Raw genomic sequence first — 25,301 nt, 5'->3', positions numbered from 1 at the left:
CTGAGGGCAGGGAAGGGACAAACTACCAAAGGTGGACAAACTACCCCAGAAGAAGCACAACTCTACCAGAGGTGGACAGGAGGACACAGTCCTTCAACCAACATTTTGAACTGAGCCCAGAAACTCATTGATAGCAAAAGCAGAGTTTTGTCAGCTCACCACCTGCCACATCTGAACCAGACCTAACAGGCAGAGGGGGGCTCTGAAGTCCCTGCAGTGCTCATCCAAGGACTTGGGGAGTCCCAAGAACACCCCAATTAGAGAATTTATAGGGCTCAGAGCACATTGTGGCATAAGATCGCCAAGTCAGTCAGTGGGGCCAAGCTGTGAACCAACAAGACGCCTCTCTTTGTCATAACCAAATGAAAAGGGGACAGAAAGCTGAGCATGGAAAGGAAGACCATGTGACTGTAAATAGTTAAGGCATATTTTGGTGTACCCGTCATGCAGATTTATAGAGACTGGTATCAGCAAAGCTCTTGCAGCTTTTTAGCGCCTGAGGTGGGTGAAGAGGGGAAAAAAATATCCCTGGCCTGCAAATTTCTTTTACCTTCAGACTGTTGTACGCTAGATCCGTATCGCGGTCCAAATCCATTTCGTTCTTCATTTCAATTACCTGGATGGATTAAGGAGAGAGAAAGAGAGAGATTTGATTTGACAACAGGCTACAGCGGTTTGGCTTTTTGATTGCAGCTCTGGGTCACCTTACAAAATCTGTTGTTTACTGGCAGAGCAATTTGGCCAAGAAAGAAAAGCTGAAAGAGCGAAGGGTGTTTAGTAAACATAGAATCGGATGAGAGGAAAGATAAAAACAATGGGATGGTAAAACAGGGGCACACGCAGAGGGAATCCCTTTTCTCTCTTCTCCTAGCGTCTGTATTATTTATCTGTATCCTATTTCCTGATTCTGCTCTTCCATGCGTAGATGGCAAAAGAGGTAAAATGATGCTGTTGGACAGGGGAGGGAAGAATCTCTGTCGCTAGCACAGGCCTCTGAGCCTGCAAAAAATATAACACTAGATAGAGGGTTGAAGCGACTCGTCATATCTTCCCAAAGTGTAGAGATTGCCCGAGGGCAGCATGCAGACATCCCTTCCACAGGATACTAAGGAATGGCATCAGCAGCAAAGGTCAGCTATCAGGGACTTGCCATGTTTCTTTAAGGCAGTCATCTGCAGCTAGCAGGAGTGGAGATTGTTCACAGCAGTGAACAAGCCTGACCCAGGAGTCTTAACAGTGTTTGTTCAAGACTCTTGCAATAAAAAGGGCAACTGGTGGGGACCAGTGGAAAGGATCCCTCGGAAGGTGGTGGACTCTCCTTCCTTGGAGGTTTTGGAGCAGAGGTTGGATGGCCATCTGTCATGGATGCTCTAGCTGAGATTCCTGCATTGTAGGGAGTTGGGCTAGATTATTTTCAGGGTCCTTTCCAACTCTGCAATTCTACAATTCTATGAAAGACTGAATTCCTGCTCGTCACCTCTCAATCCCGACAGAATGGCCTCTCAGCCCTGGCTTTAGATAAAAAACTATGGGGAGTTCAAACAAGAATAATAATGATAATAATAATTTATTATTTATACCCCGCCCATCTGGCTGGGTTTCCCCAGCTACTCTGGGCGGTTTCCAACAAACACTAAAATACAATAACCTATTAAACATGAAAAGCTTCCCTAAACAGGGCTGCCTTTAGATGTCTTCTAAAAGTTTGGTAGTTATTTTTCTCTTTGACATCTGGTGGGAGGGCGTTCCACAGGGCGGATGCCACTACCGAGAAGGCCCTCTGCCTGGGTCCCTGCAACCTCACTTCTTGCAATGAGGGAACCGCCAGAAGGCCCTCGGCGCTGGACCTCAGTGTCCGGTCAGAACGATGGGGGTGGAGACGCTCCTTCAGGTATACAGGACCGAGGCCGTTAAGGGCTTTAAAGGTCAGCACCAACACTTTGAATTGTGCTTGGAAACATACGGGGAGCCAGTACGTTTGTTTGAATGAATGAATGAATGAAACAATGAATACTTGGAGAAGCAAAGTATTTTTTTGTACTTTGGCTGCACTGAATATGCCCACATCTTGGCAAATGTTGAGATTAGGTAATACGAGAGCTGTTGTGGGATAGTGAGCAGAATGACAAACAAAGACCATGGAGACCCGGATTCAACCCCAGATAAGCTCATTAAGCAACCTTGAGTCAGTCCTCCCTCTCAGCCCACCCCACCTCAGAGGGTTGTTGCCTATCATGATGTAGTGGTTTGAGTAGCATCTGGGAGAGCAAGGTTCAGATCCACACCTAGCCATGAAACTCACTGGGTGACCTTGGGCCAATCACTGTCTCTCAGATGAACCTACCTCACAGGGTTGTGAGAATAAAATGGGAGGGGGGAGAACCATGAATGCTACCTTGTGCTCCTTCGAGGAAAGCATGAGGGTGTGGAAGTACAATAATAATTTTTAAATTGTTGTGAGGGTAAAAAAATGTGGGGGTGCTGGAACCAGCTGCAACCCTACTTAAAAAGGAAACATGAGAGGAATTAAACAAGAGTGCACTATGGTCCAATCGCCAGTGATTCCACAGTGCTTGGAAGACCATTAATTTTGGAAATGGGGATGTTTAAAAGCTGCGCATGGGAGAGAGAGCATTCCATGTCACTGTGTGGTCTCCAGTCGCTGCTTTGCATCAAAGTACATGGAATATGCAGGCTATTTTTCTTTCTGTTTTGGGTTGCTGCTTTTGTTTTTATAAAAAGTAATAAAAAATGAATTGCAGAAAGAAGTGGCAGTGTTATACTACAAGGACTCTGGGTCGTGATGAGCCTTCTTTTAAATAAATGATTGTCCTTTCTGCCTCAGAAACGCAAGAGAACTTGTACATTTGCGGGGCAAGCACAACTTTTCAGAAAGAGAACTCTCTGAAGGGTATTATCAGCAACTGAAAAAGAGACAAGAAACTGGTGGGTGGAGGGAGACTTGACAGGGGACATCCATAATACATACTTAAAAGGCAGCCGCCTTTCTATGACCGGATAAACAAGCGAGAAGCAAGTGCTGTCCCTTTTTCAACCCGCTTCTACTGGTTAAGAGACACAAAGCTTACAGGCTTTCCAAAAGGCATCTGGTTGGCCACAGGATGCTGGACTAGGCACCTGATCCAAACGTCTTTAACTGGATCCAGCAGGACTCTTCTTCAGCTCTTAGGTGAAGACCCTGCCCTTTCAAGCCCCAGGTGGGAGTTTTCCTCCCACTTCAAATATCAAATGCAAGTGGAGGGGGCAGGCAATTCTGACCAAGACAGCAGCACCGAGAGCAAAGGACCGGTGTTTGAAACTCCCAATGTTCTAGGCGCATTTTGTGAGCAGTTTCTGAGCTTCGGGCACAGTACTGCGCCTAAGATTTCAGATTAAAACGGAAGAGTGGAAGGAAAGGAGGACTTTTTTCTGCCTCCCCACTTCCAGCTACTCTCTGAAGACTAGATAAGAGACCCTCTTCAGAATATTAGGGGGGTGGGCAGGGGAAGGACTAGACCATGTGAAAAATAAACATAATATTTTAGCTGCCGTTCATTCACTTTCAGCTTTGTATTCTTGTTATTAAAAAAACACACCTAAACATTCCGTTGTTGTGCCCATAACCTAGGTTTAAGGTGCCATTTAGCTCCCAGCTTTCATATCTCAGTTTCTAACACTGCAAAGCACTAATGCTCTCCTCACCCATATCATGGCTCCCAATTTGGTTCCCCATTTCCTGCACTAACTATTTTTTGTTTAAATATCAAGTGCATCAGGGCACGCCGTGAGACGAAATGTCATATCTAGTTTGGTCTTAACAGAGCAAACAAAGCTAGCTCCATACAACCAGTAATTTTGTGGATGGACCAGTTTGTTGGGGCTTCTGGAAACTGACAGGGGACGTTGGATGACACAGAAGTGCATCTATGATAAAGTATTGAAGAGACTTTTACTCAAATCTTCCCCATTCTGCCCCAAGGTTAACTATTACTTCATTTAGCTTCTGTGGACTAGAGGCTGTCTTATGAAATGCCAGTCCATTAATGCTTACATCATAATTAAATTGCTGGTCTAGCATTGAAAGGCTCTTTTGTTTTTGCCTCAACAAATTAACATAGCTACCCCTCTGGAGATTATTACAACTGGTTCATAAATGGGGACCTGGGAGAGGGGGTGTTATTGGTTTGGTTTGTTCTTGTTCTTATTATGTACTTTATAGTTTACTTCTGCATTTTTATGCTGTGGCCCACTCTGAGATCTTTGGATAAAGGGCGGTATACAAATTTAATTAATACTAAAATTAATAGTAGTAGTAGTAGTAGTAGTAGTAGTGGGACATGGGTGGCGCTGTGGGTTAAACCACAGAGCCTAGGACTTGCCGATCAGAAGGTCGGCGGTTCGAATCTCCACGACGGGGTGATCTCCCATTGCTCGGTCCCTGCTCCTGCCAACCTAGCAGTTCGAAAGCACGTCAACGTGCAAGTAGATAAATAGGTACCACTCCAGAGGGAAGGTGAACGGCGTTTCCATGCGCTGCTCTAGTTCACAAGAAGCGGCTTAGTCATGCTGACCACATGACCCGGAAGCTGTACGCTGGCTCCCTCGGCCAATAAAGCGAGATGAGCGTCACAACCCCAGAGTCGGCCACGACTGGACCTAATGGTCAGGGGTCCCTTTACCTTTACCCCTCCGGATATTATTACAACTGGTTCATAAATGGGGACCTGTGAGAGGGGGTGCTATTGGTTTGGTTGGTTCTTGTTCATATTATGTACTTTATAGTTTTCTTCTGCATTTTTATGCTGTGGCCTACTCTGAGATCTTTGGATGAAGGGCAATATACAAATTTAATTAATAATAAAATTAATAATAGTAATAGTAATAGTAAATAACTGACTTAGGAATCTTCCTTATACTGAGTAAGAACAAAGGTCCATCCAGCTAAATGTTGTCTACACTGACAGGCACCAGGTCTCTGAGGCTTCAGAGATGGGTCTATCCCAGCCCTATTTAGAGACACTGGGGATTACAGTGGTGCCCCGCAAGACGAACGCCTCGCAAGATGGAAAACTCGCTAGACGAAAGGGTTTTCCGTTTTGGAGGCGCTTCGCAAAATGAATTTCCCTATGGGCTTGCTTCGCAAGACGAAAATGTCTTGTGAGTTCCTGCGGGGGTTTTTCCCTCCCCCCCTTTTCCCAAACCGCTAAGCCGCTTATCAGCTGATCCGCTAAAAGCCGCTAAACCGCTAATAGTGCTAATCCGCTAAGCTGTCAATGGGCTTGCTTCGCAAGACGAAAAAAACGCTATACGAAGAGCCTCACGGAACGGATTAATTTCGTCTTGCGAGGCACCACTGTAAACCTGAGACCTTCTGCATGCAAGGCATACCCTTTACTACTGTCGTCTACTAGCCAGTCCTCATTTAACCAGAAATGGCAGGGACTGAACCTCAGATCTTCCGCACGAGAAGCACATGCTCTACCAAAAAGGTCCCCCCCCCCTGAAATCTTGCTCACAGTCAACCTGTGAGATCCTGTGTCTGACGTTCAGAACCTCAGCGACTGTGAAACCAACTCAAGAGTGTGGCAGGGGTGACGGCTGAGCTCGTGCCACAGATGGATCTGGTGGAAAGGAGAAAGAGGACTCTGTGCAAGCAGAGCTGCATGGAGATGGTCCCTTTCCCAGCTGCTGCCCTGACCGCAGCCAACCTCAACCCCAAATCCCCTGGAAATTCACAGCCGGACACTTTCCGCTGGACAAAACTGGATCTCGCCATTTAGCTGGGGTTGCCAAGGCATAACTCTCTGTGCCTAAACATGTCCCCATCCTAGGAGGATAAGCTGCATATTTCCTTTCGTTAACAGGTTGTATTTTAGTAAAATGCCGGAACACCCACAGCACAATAGGCAAGGATGTTCACGTCAATGATGCCTATTCACTACTTCTTCAGAATCGAAAATTTCCCACAGGTCTGGGGGAAATGGAATCAATGATACTTTGGATTCATGACAGCTCATGAACAGAGTCATTGCCAGGCCAATTAACTATACAGTGAGATAAATCATTCCAGCATTGATTGTGTAGCCTGATGATTGCAAAGCCTGTCCTCAGGCAGAAGCCGGCAGCAATAGACTAAAGCATCATAATTATGCATGGATTTCTAACTTAAGTGTGATGGTTAGATCTTAGGATCGCTGATGTTTTGGGTGTCAACAGGACACAAAGATGAAGTGAATACCTTTGAGTCGAAGGGTAGATTTACAAAGTATTTCTGAACAAAGGTAAAATCCCAGTCACCCATCTAAGCAAAACGTTCATGGGAACCTGCTTTAAAGTTCTCTTAAACGGCCCCGGCCCAGTATATCTAAAGGAGCGTCTCCACCCCCATCGTTCTGCCTAGACACTGAGGTCCAGCTCCGAGGGCCTTCTGGCGGTTCCCTCACTGCGAGAAGCCAAGCTACAGGGAACCAGGCAGAGGGCCTTCTCGGTGGTGGTGCCCGCCCTGTGGAATGCCCTCCCATCAGATGTCAAAGAGATAAACAACTACCTGACATTTAGAAGACACCTGAAGGCATCCCTATTTAGGGAAGTTTTTAATGTCTGACATTTTAATGTATTTTTAATCTTTGTTGGAAGCTGCCCAGAGTGGCTGGGGAAACCCAGCCAGATGGGCAGGGTACAAATAAATTTATTAACAATAACAATAACAACAACAACAACAACTATTATTATTATTATTATTATTATTATTATTATTATTATTATTATTATTTACCTGATCTACAGATTCAACCAAACTGCACAGAACAGAATTCCTAGGACTGAACCATTTCTGACCACAGTGGGAGAGGTTACATTTTCTTGTATATCTTCACATAAAAAAATCATCCCTGCATGTATTTAATGCAGTGTCTAGTTTGAGCCTTAGATCCGCAACACATGCTTTAAAGTTTTCCCAGGAATGCCTGTTATAGATTTGAAAACCAATGTGGGTAGTAGCAGCAAAGTGACATTTTCTACCTGGGGTTTTTTGCTTTCATTTTCTCTCTTCTCCAGCTGGCTCTGCAGCTTCTTCCTCTCCTGTTCGAGTTCCCGCACTCTCTTCTGAAGCTTTAGGAAGAGGGTCATGTCCATGGCGGCCTTCTCCATGCCAACCTCCTGTGACGGAAGAGGAGAACGAGAGGTAAGAGCAGGGAGTAACCTTAATGGCCTGGAGGCACTGCAGGAATATGCATTATGCAGCAGGTCACCAGGAGCCTTTCAGCAACACCTGAGAGCTTTGAATAAATACAGTGCATTGGAAAAGGAACGTGAGGTGGCTGGTTCAACACTCTTCTCAACAGGAAGCCAAGGAAGCACTTCTCTCCCACCCAAGGAAGGGTTCTTCCAGATGCGGTCCATGTAGCAGGCGCTCAGTCACTGGTGTTCTGCTTTGAACTGGAATAGCAGCTTTGGAATCTAAATAAGATTCTGCAGCCAAGTGGACAGCCCCTTTCTTCACTCCCAAACATATAAGGTAAAGGTAAAGGGACCCCTGACCATTAGGTCCAGTCATGGCCGACTCAGGTTGTGGCACTCATTTCACTTTATTGGCCAAGGGAGCCAGCGTACAGCTTCTGGGTCATGTGGTCAGCATGACAAGCCACTTCTGGCGAACCAGAGCAGTGCACGGAAACGCCGTTTACCTTCCCGCCGAAGCGGTACCTATTTATCTACTTGCACTTTGATGTGCTTTTGAACTGCTAGGTTGGCTCAGTCCCAAATTCTTGGGAGGGGAAGGGTTTCATTGGAACCATGGTGAGCTTTTTTTGAAAGGGGGGGGAGAAAGGTAAAGGGACCCCTGACCATTAGGTCCAGTCATGGATGTCTCTGGGGTTGCAGTGCTCATCCCGCTTTACTGGTTGAGGGAGCCAGCGTACAGCTTCTGTGTCATGTAGCCAGCATGACTAAGCCGCTTCTGGCGAACCAGAGCAGCGCACGGAAACGCTGTTTACCTTCCTACCAGAGTGGTACCTAGTTATCTACTTGCATTTGACGTGCTTTCGAACTGCTAGGTTGGCAGGAGCAGGGACCGAGCAACGGGAGCTCACCCTGTCATGGGGATTCGAACCGCCGACCTTCTGATCGGCCAGTCCTAGGCTCTGTGATTTAACCCACAGCGCCACCCACATCCTGAAGGGGGGGGGGGTAGAAGGTGCTAAATACTCCCTCCCCCCCTTGCTGCACATCCAATAATGGTTGCTCCCTCTCACCAAATTAAGGCGAGGGAGGGAAAATAAATGAATATAAAGGCAATGCTATTTGGAAAGAGAAGTGCTAAGCTGATAGAGCTGATCCCTAGAGAGGAGAGCTGGGGGAAATGGCAAGAGGAAATCTATATGGGCCATAACCCGTTCACCAAATATGCTGTTCTTGGACAAGAGACAGGCTGGCCACAGGGCTTATCCAAATTTCCCTTTTGCCTCTTTCTTTCCAAGCAGAAATCCATGCTTAAAAGCTCTGTGTCCAAGTGTCTGTTTTTGCCTCGAACTTTCCCTGCTGTTCCCCACTGAATCGAAGCAAATGTCAATTCAGGTTTCCCGTAGATTGATGTTTGCTCTGATTGAGATTTAAAGAGCAGGTTTTTACAGGGAAAGATCCAGCGCAAAAGAAGAAGAAGGAGGAGGAGGAGGAGGAGGAGGAGGAGGAGGAGGAAGAGGACGACGCTCGGACACAGAACTTTAGATTGTGACCATATCTGGAAAGAGCAGAGGAAAGGTAAGAGTGGATAACCCTGCAATTAACCATGTCCTGGTGACATCATGTTTGGAAGACTGCAGAGCGCTCTACACAAAGCTATCCATGAAGGCAATCCAGAAGCTGCAGCTGTTGGGAGAAAGTGCCAGCAAGATTGTTGTATGCGACCACACAATGGAATCATGGAGCACCACTCCTTTTGGACCTGCACTGACTGTCAATACGCTAACAGGCCAGATTCTGGCACTAGTCTATATAAAGCCCAAAATTTATTGGGAGCCACATACTAGAAAGAGTGCCTCTCTCAATATGTATTGGCATGTGTGGTCAGTGAGGGAAGGGCCCTGTTGGTGATCCCACTCATGGGGGAGATACTTTCTACAGTGGCCCAGGGCAGGGCCTTCTCTGCAGTGGCATCCTAACTGGAACTCGCTCCCTTTGCCAGTTCAATCACCTTCTTCATTAGTAAACTTCTGGTGTATGATCTAGCTGAGATTCCTACATTGCATGGGGTTGACCTGGAGTCCCTTCCAACTCTACATTTCTGATTCTATAATGTGTTTTTATTAAATCAGGCTTTGAGGAGTAATACAGTGGTACCTTGGTTGTCGAATTTAATCTGTTCTGGGAGTCCGTTCGACTCCTGGAACTGTTCAAAAACCAAGGCACGGCTTCTGATTGGCTGCAGGAGCTTCCTGCACTCAATTGGAAGCCGCGGAAGCTGTGTCGGACATTTGGCTTCCAAAAAAATGTTTGCAAACACACACTTCTGGGTTTGCGGCGTTTGGGTGCCAATTTGTTCGGGAGCCAAGCCGTTCAACAACCAAGGTACCACTGTGATGGGAGTCATGTAGGACATAAAAACGAGGTGGAGTTTTTATAATGTTTTATTTCCACTTTTGTATTTTACTGTTGTATTTTCTGAGATGTGTTTATTTGATGGATTGGTTACTGGTAAACCACCCCATGGTCTGGCTGGCTGAAGTATACGATAGAAATAAAAATAAATTATAAATAGAACAATAAATAACTGGACAAACAGCCTACTGAACAGCTGCATGAGGACTCCTCTACAGCCGGATTACACAGCTGCTCCAGATTTTATGAGGTCTGGGGGGGAAATCTAGCTGAGCAGGGAAAACACAGGAGGGGGATATTTTGATCACAACATCATGCAGATGCCCTGTAAAAAATGAGTTAATGACGTGTGGCTATTCGACAGTAAATGTGCACTGTGGAAGCAGCCAAATTGCACAAGCTTTCGTGCAGCAGCAAAGATTGCACCACTAGTTCTTGTCTACCACATATATAAGGAATGAAGGTGGCTCTGTGGATGCTATGCATCCAAGCCAGGACAGAAAGAGAAAAAAACCTGAGATGCACAAGCTCTTAATCAGCAGCTTCTACTGGTGTCAGAGGCCTTGACACTTTGCACTTGGTGGAACGGGTTGCATCCAAAGAGAGAAAGCAATTTCACAAATCCATCTTCGGCTTCTTAGCTCTGATGGTCAGGTAACTAATGATCCTAAACACCCCATTTAACAGGGAGAGAAATGGCAGCACCGAGAGGTGAAGTGACTAAAGGCCACAAGAAAATCCGTAACAGACAAATCCGTAACAGCGATAGTCTGGCCTCCATTCCATTTTGCTTTTCACTCTAGACCCCTAACACGCCGGCCACAGAGCCCTTCAATCATAACCTCTGCCACCGGACATGCCAGCTGAACGCATTTTATCTACTCTAAGTGGTTGAAAATATTGGCCTTAGCCCTTGCACTCATTACTTCAGTTCAACACATTCTTAACATCCTAGGCAGATTAATCTTACAAGGATGGAGCGGGCAGAAATGGAGACAGAAATCTGGCCAATCCAAAACCCTGCTGGAGTCCTGCTGGCATGGTGGAAGGTGGGGGCCTTCTTTCTTGACCATTCATTCATTTTCATATTTCCTCTCTCTTTGGTCCCAAAAGGGAGGGGAAATCAGTGTGATGGCTCCAGGACTAAGGACACAATTTGGGGAGATGTTGGGGGAATGCGAGGGCTTTGCACCCAGCCCCCCACTCGCTGGAGTTACCACCTGGTAACTCCTTGCTGTTACTGATGGTGGAGTGCGAAGGGTGGCAGCAGGCTCTGTGCCCACAACGGGGAGGCTTCTTCACCCACGGACCTCCCTCTCTGGGGGCTGAGAGAGAAATATAGGCCTGTCCTATGGCCCCTCAAGAGACGCGGGTGGCGCTGTGGGTTAAACCACAGAGCCTAGGACTTGCTGATCAGAAGGTCGGCGGTTCGAATGCCCATGGCGGGGTGAGCTCCTGTTGCTCGGTCCCTGCTCCTGCCAACCTAGGAGTTTGAAACTACATCAAAGTGCAAGTAGATAAATAGGTATCGCTCCGGCGGGAAGGTAAACGGCGTTTCCGTGCACTGCTCTGGTTCACCAGAAGTGGCTTAGTCATGCTGGTCACATGACCCGGAAGCTGTACGCCGGCTCCCTCGGCCAATAAAGCGAGATAAGTGTCGCAACCCCAGAGTCGGTCATGAGTGGACCTCATGGTCAGGGATCCCTTTACATTTACCTTACTGGTGAGCTTGAAGGCCAAGCAAGAATTTGACCCTGAATCACTGGGCAGCTGTTGCAAATGTTAAGCACCTACTCCCACCTGGAAGCATCTAACCGTCCCCTCCCCACCTAGGTTGGGTGCTTTACTGGCCGAGGGAGCCAGCTCCCTCGGCCAATAAAGCGAGATGAGCGCCACAACCCCAGAGTCGGTCACGACTGGACCCAATGGTCAGGGGTCCACTTTACCCTTTATGGCTCCTCAAATGCTCTTCCAGGAACCTTGGGATTTTGTTCTATTAGCCCTTTTGGAGAGCACAAGGAAGCCTTCGGAGTGTCGCTCTGAATTCTCCACCAAGTCTGCATGCTGCACGGATAGATACATTAATGCCTTGTGCCCTAATGTACTTTAAAATGTTGGTTATGCTGAAAGTGTACCAGGGAGGCTGGAAATCTCTCCGAAAACACAATAGGAGTGCCTAAAGCCAGTCCTCAGGAGGGTTGGAAAGGCGCTCAGAAGCCTTTTGAAAGGAAAATATGTTATATAAATGCATTATTAACCACTCGCTTTCTTTTTAATTATCGTTACTTAATGCTCTCCGTGTACAGCCCTAACTGTTAGCTAAAAGCGTGCGTTTAAAAATTAATCCTCTTTAATTGCCTAATTAAAGATATAAACAGTGCGACTTTCTCAATGCGAGGCTGAGGTTTTGACATCTGCTGCTCCCTACATAATTAGTGTTGGCTTTCCAGCAGCACAAGAAAACTTAATAGTCACATTGCAAAACCACATCTCTACTCAATCCGTCTCATTCAGAGAAAGTCATGGCACTCCGGTGACCATGCAGGGACCCGCTTAAAAAAACCCCTGCTCCCAAACCCTGTTTGAATTGAACTTTCATACCTCCACCTGCTGGATTGCATCCTCAGTATCCCCAACCTCAGATGTAGAAATTGACGGGTAATTGGAGTCTGATTCCAGGCTGCTCTGGTTCGATGGATTTCTTCTGTGTCCTGGGGTCTGCTATGGAAAGAGATGACAGTATTAAAGTTACCCAGCTACCACCTGCGGGCAGCTGTTCTAACAGATTGCAGAACAGAGGGAGAGAAGGGAAGGAGGCTATTGCACAGGTTTTGTAGCGACCAGCTTTCTCCAGCTCTTCGTCAACAATCACCTGGCAGCCACCACAGCATCAAGGGTACATTAACTTTCTCCATAAAGGTAAAGGGACCCCTGACCATTAGGTCCAGTCGTGACTGACTCTGGGGTTGCGGCGCTCATCTCGCTTTATTGGCTGAGGGAGCCGCCGTACAGCTTCCGGGTCATGTGGCCAGCATGACTAAGCCGCTCCTGGAGAACCAGAGCAGCACACGGAAATGCCGTTTACCTTCCCACCGGAGTGGTACCTATTTATCTACTTGCACTTTGACGTGCTTTCAAACTGCTAGGTTGGCAGGAGCAGGGACTGAGCAACGGGAGCTCACCCCGTCACAGGGATTTGAACTGCCGACCTTCTGATCAGCAAATCCTAGGCTCTGTGGTTTAACCCACAGTGCTACCCGCGTCCCAACCTTCTCCACACCAGCTAGCTGTTTTCATAACCATAATTTTAAAAACAGGTGCCGGAGTTTGCTTTTTACCTCCTCTCCCCCCCCAATCCTTTTTTCCTTTAGGGTCACGACTCGCCCCCAAAGAATTCTGGGAACTGTAGCTTGTTAAGGAAGCTGAGCCTCATTAGGAGACTCTTACTCGTTCCACAGAGCTGTAATTCCAAGAGTGGTTTAACAGTCCAGCCTTCTTCCGAGGGGACTCTGGGAATTGTAGCTCTGTGTGGGGAATAAGAGTCTCCTAACAAGTCTCGGCAGACTTAACAAACTACTATTCTTAGGATTCTTTTCGAAAGCCATGTTGGTTTAAAGTGGTATGGTACTGCTTTAAATGTGCAATGCAGATGGCGCCTAACTCAGTAGAGCTACGGGAGTTACACTAGTTCTCATATCTCACATAAATCTATTATGTTCACGGGATATTGCTTAGCACTAATTATTTCTGTCAGCTCAAAGAGAACACACAGGTATTTGCTGTGGTTGGAAGCGCTTCCCAAAATATAGCCAGCGAACTTATCGCAGTTGACGGAATACTATCTGCTCCTATCATAGCATCCCATTACCTTTATGATAGCCATTTCATCCCTTAAGTTGTCATATCTCTGCTCCAGCCTCGAATACTCCTGCACAAGATTCTGATAGCGAACTCTCTCCTCTTCCAGCTCCTTCTTTGTCAGCAGATTTTCCTTGACGGCATTTTCTGCAAACTCATCTTACCGAACAAAAAGAAGACAAATTTGACATGTTTAACTATTGAATTTTTACTGAAGTGGTGAGCTCCGGCACCTCTTTTTTCCAGAAAAATAGCACCGATTCAGGCTCTTCCAAACATCTGGAGGTAACTAGGTTGGTGAGGACTGGCCTTACAGTCTTACACATACAGTGGTACCTCGGGTTAAGTACTTAATTTGTTCCGGAGGTCCGTTCTTAACCTGAAACTGTTCTTAACCTGAAGCACCACTTCAGCTAATGGATCCTCCCGCTGCTGCGCCGCCGCACAATTTCTGTTCTCATCCTGAAGCAAAGTTCTTAACCTGAAGCACTATTTCTGGTTTAGTGGAGTCTGTAACCTGAAGCATATGTAACCTGAAGCGTCTGTAACCCGAGGTACCACTGTACTGGTATATGTTGCTGGCTTCTGAAATAAATAAGAAGCCTAAAGAAGATTCCCTCGTGCTTGATCCAGAAGCTGAATAGTTAGAGCAGAATGCTGCAGTATGACTGCTGACAGGAGTGAGACCTTGTCAGCATACAACCACTGTGCTCAGAGATCTGGTTCCCCATTTGCTACTGGGTCATGTTCAAGGTGTTACTGTTAATATTTAAAGCCCTTAGCAACTTGGGACCAGTTTACCTATGAGATAGTCCTACCTCACACGTGCCCACTCAACCACTTCGATTGGCACGAGCAGCACTGCTACAGGTGCCACGCAATAACTGTTCTGCATTTGTAGGAACCCGGTCATTCAGTGTGGCAGCCCCTGCCCTTTGGAACTCCCTGATTCTTGAGATCAAACAGGCGCCTTTACTGTACTCTTTTCGGTGCCTGTTTTGGATGCTTAGAAAGCTGAGGCAATCTTAATCTACTTTGGAGCTTTCCCCTTTTGTATGTTTTAAAGTAGGGTTGTTACTTTTTTCTTGACTTTACTGTTTTATCTTTTGTAAACTGCTCAGAGGGTTGGGTTTTTTTTATTAAAAAAAATCAAGTAGTGTATAATTTATGACTGATGTTTGTTCCAATTCAGGAGTAAACAGTGAGTTTTCCTAAGGAAAGTGGCAGGACAAACAGAAAACTGCTCGAATCTGAGACTAGGAAGTGTGGAAAAGCCTCAAGGTGCACCGAGGCAGTTTCCTATGTTTGTTCCTAGCCGATGGATCAGATAGAACTCATCTGATCCATCAAGCAACGTTTCTTTAGGGTGACAGCTCTAAAAATGAAAGAAAGCCCTCTGTCAAAACGATAAAGCTTGTACAACCCATTAGATAACAAAGGCATTTACTGGGCGCTTGCATTCCTCACGCACATTATGGTTTTCCCAGCCTGTTTTCTCTCTCAGCTTGCCAGTGTCTAAGTCCGTTTTTAAAATGATCCATTCACGGTGCCTTGTTATGTTAAAGAGGCCCTTTGTTGCAGTGCAAATACTGCTGTCTGAACACCACTTGTTTGCTGACACTGTCGAGTAATTTCCCTTTACAGTTCCTCTGATTAGATCCAAAAAAATGTAACTGAAGATAGGGGAATTTGTGCGCATGTGTGGAAACCTTTTTTTTTTTATTCCACGCTTAATTAAATCAGCTTCCCCTCCTGCTGTCTCACCTCCCTGAAAACTATTCCAACAATGTCTTTGGGAGGGAGGCGAAGAGGAACTGTTAGAAGATTAGTAAGGTAAAGGTAAAGGGACCCCTGACCATTAGGTCCAGTCGTTACCGCCTTTGGGGTTGCGGCGCTCATCTCGCTTTATTGGCCGAGGGAACCGCCGTACAGCTTCCGGGTCATGTGGCCAGCATGACTAAGCCGCTTCTGGTGAACCAGAGCAGCGCCAGAGTGGTACCTATTTATCTACTTGCACTTTGATGTGCTTTCAAACTGCTAGGTTGGCAGGAGCAGGGACCGAGCTCACCCCGTCGCGGGGATTCGAACCGCCAACCTTCTGATCGGCAAGTCCTAGGCTCTGTGGTTTAACCCACAGTGCCACCCGCGTCCCAGAAGATTAGTACATTTCTGCTTATCAATCACAACTAACACTAAGGGAGAAAGGGCTCATAACACAAGGAACAAACAAAGGCAAAACTGCCAGCCCGGTTTATCTCCAACCATAGGTTCTGCTCCTCCTTACCTTCCGACTGACACAGAATTTTGTTGTTCAGCTCCTCTTTTTCCTGCTTCAGCAGCGCATTCTCCTCTTCCAAGTCCGATATCCGCTGAGGAGAAAGCAGGAGAGCAATATTACTGTCCCACAATGTAAGGCAACTCAAGGTCAGTTAACTCCGTGGAGCGACAGAGTTTCACCTGGCTGGCTTTTATAGCCAAACCGGTTTTTTGTCCTCCTTCGATCGCTAGAATAATGATACACAACAGTGAAAGGCTTGCTTTTTAAAAAGCCTACTCTAAGGACCATTTTTTTAAAAGAATGCACAAACTTTGGTATAAATCAATGGCTAATAGACATAAGAACAGCCTGCTGGGCCAAGTCAATTGGGGTTGCCATATTTCAAAAAGTGAAAATCCAGACACAAATGTCGTTGAGATTTTTTAAAGTCCACCCACCCCCCAAGTCATTGGCAAAATCACAAAAAGGACATTAAGGAAGATAGTACAGTATCGTGTTCTCACAGTGGCCAGCCACATGCCAGTAGAAAAACAGGAAGCAAAACATGAGCACAAGAGCAATTCTCCCCACAAGACATGATGACTGTGTTCTGCTTCTGCTGTGGGTGGGAAGAGCAGTTGATGGAAGTCACAAGCAGGGAGAATAATGTTGAGCTCAGTTTCTTTTAGCAAGTTTTCCATCTGCATCTGGTTGGCCACTGTGAGAACAGGATGCTGGTCTAGATTGGCCACTGGCCTGATCCAGCGGACTATTCTTACATTCTTAAGGTAAAGGGTAAAGGGACCCCTGACCATTAGGTCTAGTTGTGACCGACTCTGGGGTTGCGGCGCTCATCTCACTTTATTGGCCAAGGGAGCCAGCCTACAGCTTCTGGGTCATGAGGCCAGCATGACTAAGCCGCTTCTGGCGAATCAGAGCAGCGCATGAAAATGCTGTTTACCTTCCCACTGGAGTGGTACCTATTTATGTACTTGCACTTTGACGTGCTTTAAAACTGCTAGGTGGGCAGTATCAAGGACCGAGCAACGGGAGCTCACCCCATCATGGGGATTTGAACCGCTGACTTTCTGATTGGCAAGCCCTAAGCTCTCTGGTTTAACCCACAGTGCCACCTACGTCTTAATGTTTAGTATAAACAGTGTTTGCTGTCTAAGGCAAACTTGGGCCTTATGCCTCAGACATGAAAAAACCTTGAGACGGCTCTGTAGGTCATGGTGAAGACTCTGAGGAGAGTTTTTTAATCTTGTGTTAAAGAAAGAGGAAGAATGTCTAAGCGAAGAACCCACCCCAAACTAAACTTGACATGAATCTGAAATACCTCCTCAGTGATTCTGAGGGATGCAATGAATTCATGCCATTGCTAGACTCCAGTGGATATTCCTGATGTCTTGTTTCTCCCCCCCCCCCTTTACTGTTTACTCTTTGCCACAGTGCAATTAGTCTTTCACATAACATTAATAAAAACACCTCAGATCATATTGTCTGAGGGTAAAAAAAGAGAAGTAAAACAGAGAGGAAAAGGCTCAGGGTAACTTGAATGCTTCTCATATCCCAGAGCCAATACTGGCAAAATAGGGGACACTGACATGTCGCACACAAGGTCGTTCTATTTAGCCACAGCAGTCTTACTTTGCTGAATTGCTTTTAGCGCATGAAATATTGGCTTGGTTGGGCTGCACATGGACAAGGCTGCAGGCTGGCACCCCAAATTTCACTGAGGTGTTCCTCTCAGTCTACACAATTGCAACTTGGAACAGAACAGCTATAATTTGGAAAATTGCTACACAGAGCGTGTACGTGGATTCTGAGCTGCTGGAGAAAGAAGGCTTTATACATCAGAATAATAAAGATTTTTTTTTTTTTTTTTTTTTTTGCCATCCTAGCAAGGCCAACAATACATGCCTGCTAAGCCTCATTCATCCATACAGCAGCCTAATTCTTATCTACGTTCATATAACCATTCCCCAGTTTTCTTGGCAGGCAGGAAACTGCAGAGGTATTTTATCAATAAGTGCACATGACATTTAAAAAGCCAAACCCTAAATGAATAACAGGGGCCAGTGGGAAGCAAGCAGTTTATTACAAGAAAAGTTCAAATGGCTTTTGTAAGGCGTTATTCAATGTGCATGAAAACTGGAGGGCGAGGGGGAGCCAAAAAGCCCTAAAGCAACAAAATTAGAACAGCTCATTTATGAAATGATCTCTCCAAAGTATCTTTGGAGCATTAGTTCTGAACACAGCTGTTAGGTCTGTTTGTTTCGTGTGCATTGCTGCAAATGAAACAGTCACCTAGAAAAACAGCCAAAGTTTTCTGCAGTGGATCATCTTCTACAGTGAACAGGGGGACTGGCAACAATGCAGCTACCTGGGGCACATGCCTGTGGCATCACAAAAAACTATTATATGTATTTTCCCCTTCAAATATTGTGTGTGTTGCTGCCTAACCTAGAAGGACAGAGAAGAACTCTGTCACCCTGGCCCACAAGGAACCACCTCTTTTGGAGCAAACCTATCCACCGGAAAAGGGACGCAGGTGGCGCTGTGGGTTAAAGCCTCAGCGCCTAGGACTTGCCGATCGAAAGGTCGGCGGTTCGAATCCCTGCGGCGGGGTGCGCTCCCGCTGCTCGGTCCCAGCGCCTGCCAACCTAGCAGTTTGAAAGCACCTCCGGGTGCAAGTAGATAAATAGGGACCGCTTACCAGCGGGAAGGTAAACGGCGTTTCCGTGTGCGGCTCTGGCTCGCCAGATGCAGCTTTGTCACGCTGGCCACGTGACCCGGAAGTGTCTCCGGACAGCGCTGGCCCCTGGCCTCTTAAGTGAGATGGGCGCACAACCCCAGAGTCTGTCAAGACTGGCCCGTACGGGCAGGGGTACCTTTACCTTTACCTTTATCCACCGGAAAACGTGAGAGGTAGACCTGATCTACTTATAATAAGCAATAGAATATGTTGATAAGAGCACTAAACTTGTAGAGTGGATTAGAGCACTTAAAAGTTGTAGGTGGGGCTTCCTGCTTTCGAAAGCTTCCCCAAGCAAAGCGAAGTCAGCTCCCCTTTTGAGAGAGAGTTTATACAGTCTAGTTGTCTTTCTGGCATGCTACTTTTCTACTTGCAAAGAGTTTTACAAGCAGAAGCAGGGTTGTTGTTTTTTATGTATTTCCCCCAACTGCAATCTGAAGTGGTTCTCCCCTTTTGATCACTTCGTTCTGCTGTGTGCACAGAAAAAGCCAGGCCACATCTAGAATGGCAACTGGGAAAGCAGGGGTGTTCCTAGAGGCTGAGAAATTAGGAAGTTTGCCAGATCCCATTACAGCCTCTGGTCTCTCACACAATAATGGAAGACCAGCATGGTATGGCGATGCCCAGTGCCCACCTAGGACAACTGCACTGCACAAGCTTCTGGGTTTCACAAATCTATTCAGCCCAAAGAAGCAAGTAGCTACATAAGCCCAGGGCTGTTTGCAGAGTGTAATACCACAGCAAGACAAAAACAAACAAACAAGCCCACAGGATGTGGTCCTGAGCACAAAATGTACCGTATTTTTTGCTCTATAAGACTCACTTTTTCGCTCCTAAAAAGTAAAGGGAAATGTGTGTGCGTCTTATGGAGCGAATGCAGGCTGCACAGCTATCAAAAGAAGCTAGAACAGCAAGAGGGATTGCTGCTTTCACTGTGCAGCGATCCCTCTTGCTGTTCTGGCTTCTGAGATTCAGAATATTTTTTTTCTTGTTTTCCTCCTCCAAAAACTAGGTGCGTCTTGTGGTCTAGTGCGTCTTATAGAGCAAAAAATACGGTAGTTTCTTATGAACAGCAGGAGTTGTATCAAGAGAAAGAACCACGTATGTAGCCTTTTTGGTTGCATAGGTTTGTGTTCAATATTAACCAGGTCCATTAATTTCAATAGAGCTACTCTGAGCACTACCTAGCAGGAAACAACCCACAGATAAACAGCAACCTATTTGCAACACCAGTTTGCAATAAATGAAGTCCTGGTGTGCAAACACTCAGTATTATCACATCAAAATATCTTAGGTTCAGGGAAGAACTGCCAGCTGACTGGGCCCCTGACTCTTCATGTACAAACACCAAAATGCACAGAAAGGCATTTTCAAAGACATACGAGCTGTAAATACAGAACCAGCAGCCATCTCATACCCCACCCCAAAGGTGAGCTAAGATTATGGAGGTGTCTGCCTTCTCCCTGAGTGGACAGTCTGGTTTCACAGTAACCTTTTCCTAGGTAGTCATGTATGCAACTGCAAGGAAGAATTTGGCAGTGCAAATCTGCCTCGAGAAATGTCAGTGGACCTTGCAGATGGATGCAGAAACTGTAATTGCGAGAAATGCAAAACCAACCAGCAAGCTTTCAGAAAGTGTGTCCAAGGTTTTGACACTGCGATACGGAAAGTCTGGCAAATCCTGGGGAGCATTACCTTTCGGAGCACATCTTTCTCCTTTGTATAGGTGTCTTCTACTATCTTTCTTTCCCCGTGAGCCTTCTCCAGGGCCAACCGGAGAGAGTCAATCTCTTCCTGCAAGCTTGCAAGCTGGTTGGCGTCTCCCTTCTTCCGCTGATATCGTTGCAGCTCCTTCTTCAGCTTCTCTATCTCGGTGGAATGAGAAGTGGCGGCTGCGGAGAACTGTTCAGTCAGGAGCTTGTATTCTTTGTTCTGCAATTTGGGGGTAGGTGAGAAGGAATATATGAACACAGCTCAGCACTTGACAGAGGTACTGTCTCCCCCCCCCCCCCAAAGGTCCGAATACTACAATTTAAAAATATTGGGTTTATATTACTTTTTGATATCTTTTCAATGTGATACAACTCTCTTTTAAGGATCACAGGGCGGAGAAATGCTACTATAAGCAATAATACTCAGAGGGGTAGCGTTTGTTGGTCTGTTGCAGTGACAGTCTTGTACAGTCAAACCTCGGTTGTTGAATGTAATCCATTCGGCTTCCGAAATGTTCGAAAATCGAGGCCCGGCTTCTGATTGGCTGCACTCAAGTGGAAGCCGCATTGGACATTCGGCTTCCGAAAAATGTTCGAAAACTGGAACACTTACTTCTGCGTTTTTGGCACTCGGGAGCAGAAACGTTCCAAAACAGAGGCGTTTGGGAACCGAGGTTTGACTGTAAAGCCTTTGAGGACTTAAAGTCCACTTCATCAGATGAATGGACTCTAGTCCACAAATGTGTCATAATAAATTGGTCGGTCTTGAATATGCCACAGCCATCAGTGGGAATAAACAGAAGACCTCTACTCCTGAGTAAGTGTGTTTACGATGGCAGCCATAGTTGCTGGGGCAGCCCAGTCAGATAGTTAGGGTACCAAAAAAAAAAATACAGACCCACTTCTTTAAACTAGGGGTGAGCAACCTGGGCCCCTCAAACCTAATTCCACGTAGGTGGCACCCCATGGCACTTCAACCCAGCTCAAGACCTGCTCTTAGAGCCCAACTAGGAGAAAAGAAAGCAAATTTGGGAGATGGGCTGCGAGAGACAAAGTATGGAAGAGAGATGGTGCAGATCCCATCACCTGTGCACATAACAGCTCCAAGAAGCACAACGCAGCCCACATTCAGAAGGTTTTTGCTGCAATGTGAAAAACCACAGATTATGTACCAGACATACAAGTGAAATGTTATGTTTGTGATAGTCAGGGAGCTGACACAAAAGAGGGAGCAGAAAAGGTGGAATGTATAAAATGGGCCAATGTATTGAAGCACAGTACAGCTGCTTTGTGCAGCTCTTGAATATGTGCCCATTAAACACCACTACATGGAACTGGCAGAAATGACTGGCAGAATCCGAGACACGGGAGAAGAACAAACGGAAGAGGATTGGAAGAAATTTAAAGACTATCTGCAAAAACATTGCAAACTATTTAAATGTTAAAGTGATGCAGAATATAAAGTTAGTGTGGCATTAGTGATATAGTTGAAAGGAATATGTAAAGATGTTTTTTGAGTAAGAACTAAAGAAATATAGCAAAATTAATCAATGTTAAAATGATGGGGATTGGAAGATAAGTGGTTAGTAGCAGTAATGGTTAATTTAAAAGAAAATAAGCAATATTAAAATTAGTTAAAATAGAGGAAGGATTTGCTGAAAATAAATTAGAAATTGGAATACAGAAAGGGGAGGTGTGAGGAAATTGGGAAAGTAAGCAACAAGAAATTAAGATTTGAATTTATATATTTTTCTTTGTTTTTTATGTTTTATATTGTTTTTTGTCTGTAATTGTGTTGTTTTGTTTTGTCATGATAAAATTTGTGGAAACCTTAATAAAAATTCTTAAAAAAAAATAAAATAAACACACCTCCACTGGTCTGCAAGTTGCCTCCAACTCTACGAACCTCTAAGAGATGCAAGACTCTCCCTTTACACTGGACGAGTTCACATGTGCAGCTAAGCCAAACTATGGATTGACACAAATGTGCAAATGCAGACACGGATTGAAGTGAAGATGTGAAGTGAAGATCACAGCTGCAGCAGTCTTCCCCTAGTCTTTCTGCGGCTAAGGCATGGTTTTGCTTAGTGCTATAGCTGAAGCTGGACTCATGGTTTTTCTCTCTCAGACAAACCATAACAGGTAAACCAAGAACTCACTCTGGAGCAAGACAGATCCTGTTGATGGGTTTGGGTGCAGCATGAAGTTGAACTGCATTGCAAAATTCGGTGGAGTGCAAATTTCAAAGGTTTGATGTGTTTCAGTTTATATATTACATTGGAAAGTGTGAATTAGATAGATTGGCCTTTATAAAAGTGAACGGAGTCAAAATTCTCCTGTCTCTAGGTAGGGCTAAAGCTTAACAGTGACCACTCACAAAGCGCTGTTGATGGTAAAGCCATTCCCTGTTCCCAGGGAGATGATGTTGTGGGCAGGGCACAAGCCCGACCCTCGCGCATGGCACAGGATAGCCCCTGTGCCATTGGTATCCTTGGCCGCATCATCCCTTGGACCGACCAATGCGGTTGGTTGGGGGTGTGGCTTGGGCTATTTACCATAAATCGCCCGCGGTCGACAACTCACCCCCTTTTGCTTCCTGCTTGCGCAGTTCTCCCTCCCTCCCTAAGGTTAGGCTCTTTAGTCAGTTGGAGGTGAGGGGAGGCAGTGGCCATCACCTACTCCTCCTAATTCAAGGGTATTCCGTTAAAGGAATCCAAGGGGTGTGGTCTCTGTTCGAAGCCCCAGACCGGGGGGGGGGGGCTAGGGCCATGGCATGACCCTGGGGGAGTTCCTAGTTGATGTGCATCAGCAGGGCTACCCCCACTGGTGGTTAACCCTTCCGAGACTTCCTGCAGACAGGCAGGAGTCAGATATACTCGGTTAGTTTCCAGTGCCTAAGCCAATACCATTCACATTCTGTAACCAACAAAGTTGTGGTCTTTTTTAGCCCATTAACCTAAAATACTGGTCTCGTGTGTCATTATTCCTGAACACCTCGGGAGGGTTTGGGAACCTACCACACAACACAGGCATCTTGAAATTGATAAGATAATTAACACATGGTATGTAATGAAAGATTCATTATTCCAATTAAAGCAACAGATGATACAATTCGTCAAGAGGTTCAGCACCCTCAAGAATTGACCCTCTTGATTGTCTCCACCCTCATTGCTCAGCCCAGACACTGAGGTCCAGATCCAATGGCCTTCTGGTGGTTCCCTCACTGTGAGAAGTGAAGCTACAGAGAACCAGGCAGAGGAGCTTCTCAGCTGTGGCACCCTCCCTGTGGAATGCCCTCCCATCAGATGTCAAGGAGATAAAGAACTATACAACTTTTAGAAGACATCTGAAGGCAGCCCTGTATAGGGAAGTTTTTTTTTTTAATGTTTGACGCTCTGTTATGTTTTCATATGTGTTGGAAGGTGCCCAAAGTGGCTGGGGTAATCCAGCCAGATGGGTGGGGTATAAATAATAAAATGATGATGATGATGATGTCATGCTGCAGTCTTCCTTTGAATTTCCTTTGTTCAAGACTAGCAGAGTGGCAAAGGAAGTCTATGGGATCAGGTAGGAAAGTGGTTATACCAGTGCTGGCAGACCCCCCCCCCCATTTCTGATTTTAAATGCTGAGAAGGGAGTACTTAGGAAGATACCTTATAACAGGGCTGCCATCAAAATGAACAAGAGCTGTAACTATCAGGCAGGCCCTGAAATGAAATTAGAGTAAAAGGTGGTTTGGGAGAGTCGTTAAGTATTTTTTAAGACGATATTTGAGAAGCCTAAGTGAATTGCTTGGAGGCTCGGGGTGGCGGTAGCGGGAGATAAAGAGCTGGCTGAAGAGGCAGAAGCAGTAATTCTTTTGCTGAAGAGCCGACGGCTACATCAACATCTACATTCTTAAAATGTTCTGAAGAAGACTGTGTGAGCCCAGGGCACTTAGAGCATCAAGTCCAAACAGGCAGCAAGGCTGGCCTGATATTCCTAGGAAATCCACACTGAGGACTAATTAACAGCCAGCAGCACTGATTTGTGTGGAAAAAATAATCTCAGATCAACTTTGTTTCTTCCTTTTATAAGCAGGAACACATTAACAGGCAGCAGGAGAGCACTGATGCCTGTGGTTCAGCAATGCCCACAAAACTTTGATCTAATCTGTTGACATGTTCACCCGTTTTGTCACAGGGATCTGAGCGAGCTTGAGGACGAGAAGCTGGTGAAACACAATCACAAACATCCATGAAGGCAGAGATAATTAAACTGTGAAAGATGTGTGGTAAGGGGGAAGGCTAACATCTCTTTCACACCCTTCACCATTTCAGTAGACGAGTGTAAGAAAAAACCGTATGCAGAATGTGCTGAGTCAACAACATTTCTGCCAGTTCAGCAAAGATGATGGGCAGCAAACAATTTAGAGACAATTACATCAACGTTTTGAGATTCAATCATCACGAGTCTCCATTAAGGGTGTGGGCGGGAGGAGTGGACACCCTCAAGAATAACAAGCACCAAAACTAAATCCAGTGCCATCCGACTCCCAACTTTATTCCTCCCCTGCCTTTAGGTAAAGGCAAAGGGACCACTGACCAGTCGTGACCGACTCTGGGGTTGCGGCGCTCATCTCGCTTTATTGGCCAAGGGAGCCGGCGTACAGTTTCCAGGTCATGTGGCCAGCATGACTAAGCTGCTTCTGGCGAACCAGAGCAGCGCACGGAAACGCCATTTACCTTCCTGCCAGAGCGGTACCTATTTATCTACTTGCACTTTGACATGCTTTCGAACTGCTAGGTTGGCAGGAGAAAGGACCGAGCAACGGGAGCTCACCCCGTCAAGGGGATTCAAACTGCCAACCTTCTGATTGGCAAGCCCTAGACTCTGTGGTTTAACCCACAGCACCACCCACATCCTTTACTCCAACCTAAAAACTGAGGATCATATTCAAGGCATCTGATGGAAGTCTGCTCTTGTTCACAGAAGCTTATGCCAGCCTTCACCAACCTGGTACCCCACCCTCCCACCAGTTGTTTTTGACAATTCCCAACATTTAGTTTCACTTTTAGGAACAAGCTTGTTCCATAAGGAGAGGGGAGTTATGAGCTTGTGGGCTTCCGATGGCTATCTGGTT

At 46.0% G+C, this 25,301-nt stretch overlaps 1 protein-coding gene across 7 annotated transcripts in view; it reads right to left on the bottom strand.

Annotated features, from left to right (window-relative positions):
- Nucleotides 1-25,301, bottom strand: part of MYO5B (myosin VB) — a 303,840-nt gene that overhangs the window by 49,967 nt on the left and 228,572 nt on the right. For all 7 annotated transcript variants that reach the window (XM_083702547.1, XM_083702549.1, XM_083702552.1 and 4 more), the window contains 6 exons: nucleotides 20,163-20,399; nucleotides 15,737-15,821; nucleotides 13,463-13,611; nucleotides 12,196-12,315; nucleotides 7,021-7,158; nucleotides 551-616 (listed from right to left, as the gene is read on the bottom strand). In XM_083702547.1, the coding sequence (XP_083558673.1) occupies nucleotides 551-616; nucleotides 7,021-7,158; nucleotides 12,196-12,315; nucleotides 13,463-13,611; nucleotides 15,737-15,821; nucleotides 20,163-20,399 (795 nt within the window). The remainder of the gene's footprint in view (nucleotides 1-550; nucleotides 617-7,020; nucleotides 7,159-12,195; nucleotides 12,316-13,462; nucleotides 13,612-15,736; nucleotides 15,822-20,162; nucleotides 20,400-25,301) is intronic.

This window comes from Podarcis gaigeae, assembly GCF_964106915.1.
Source record: "Podarcis gaigeae genome assembly, chromosome: 11".
Classification (NCBI taxonomy): domain Eukaryota; kingdom Metazoa; phylum Chordata; class Lepidosauria; order Squamata; family Lacertidae; genus Podarcis; species Podarcis gaigeae.
The sequence above is the reverse complement of the archived record's forward strand: the minus strand, read 5'-3'. Positions and strand labels throughout refer to the sequence as shown.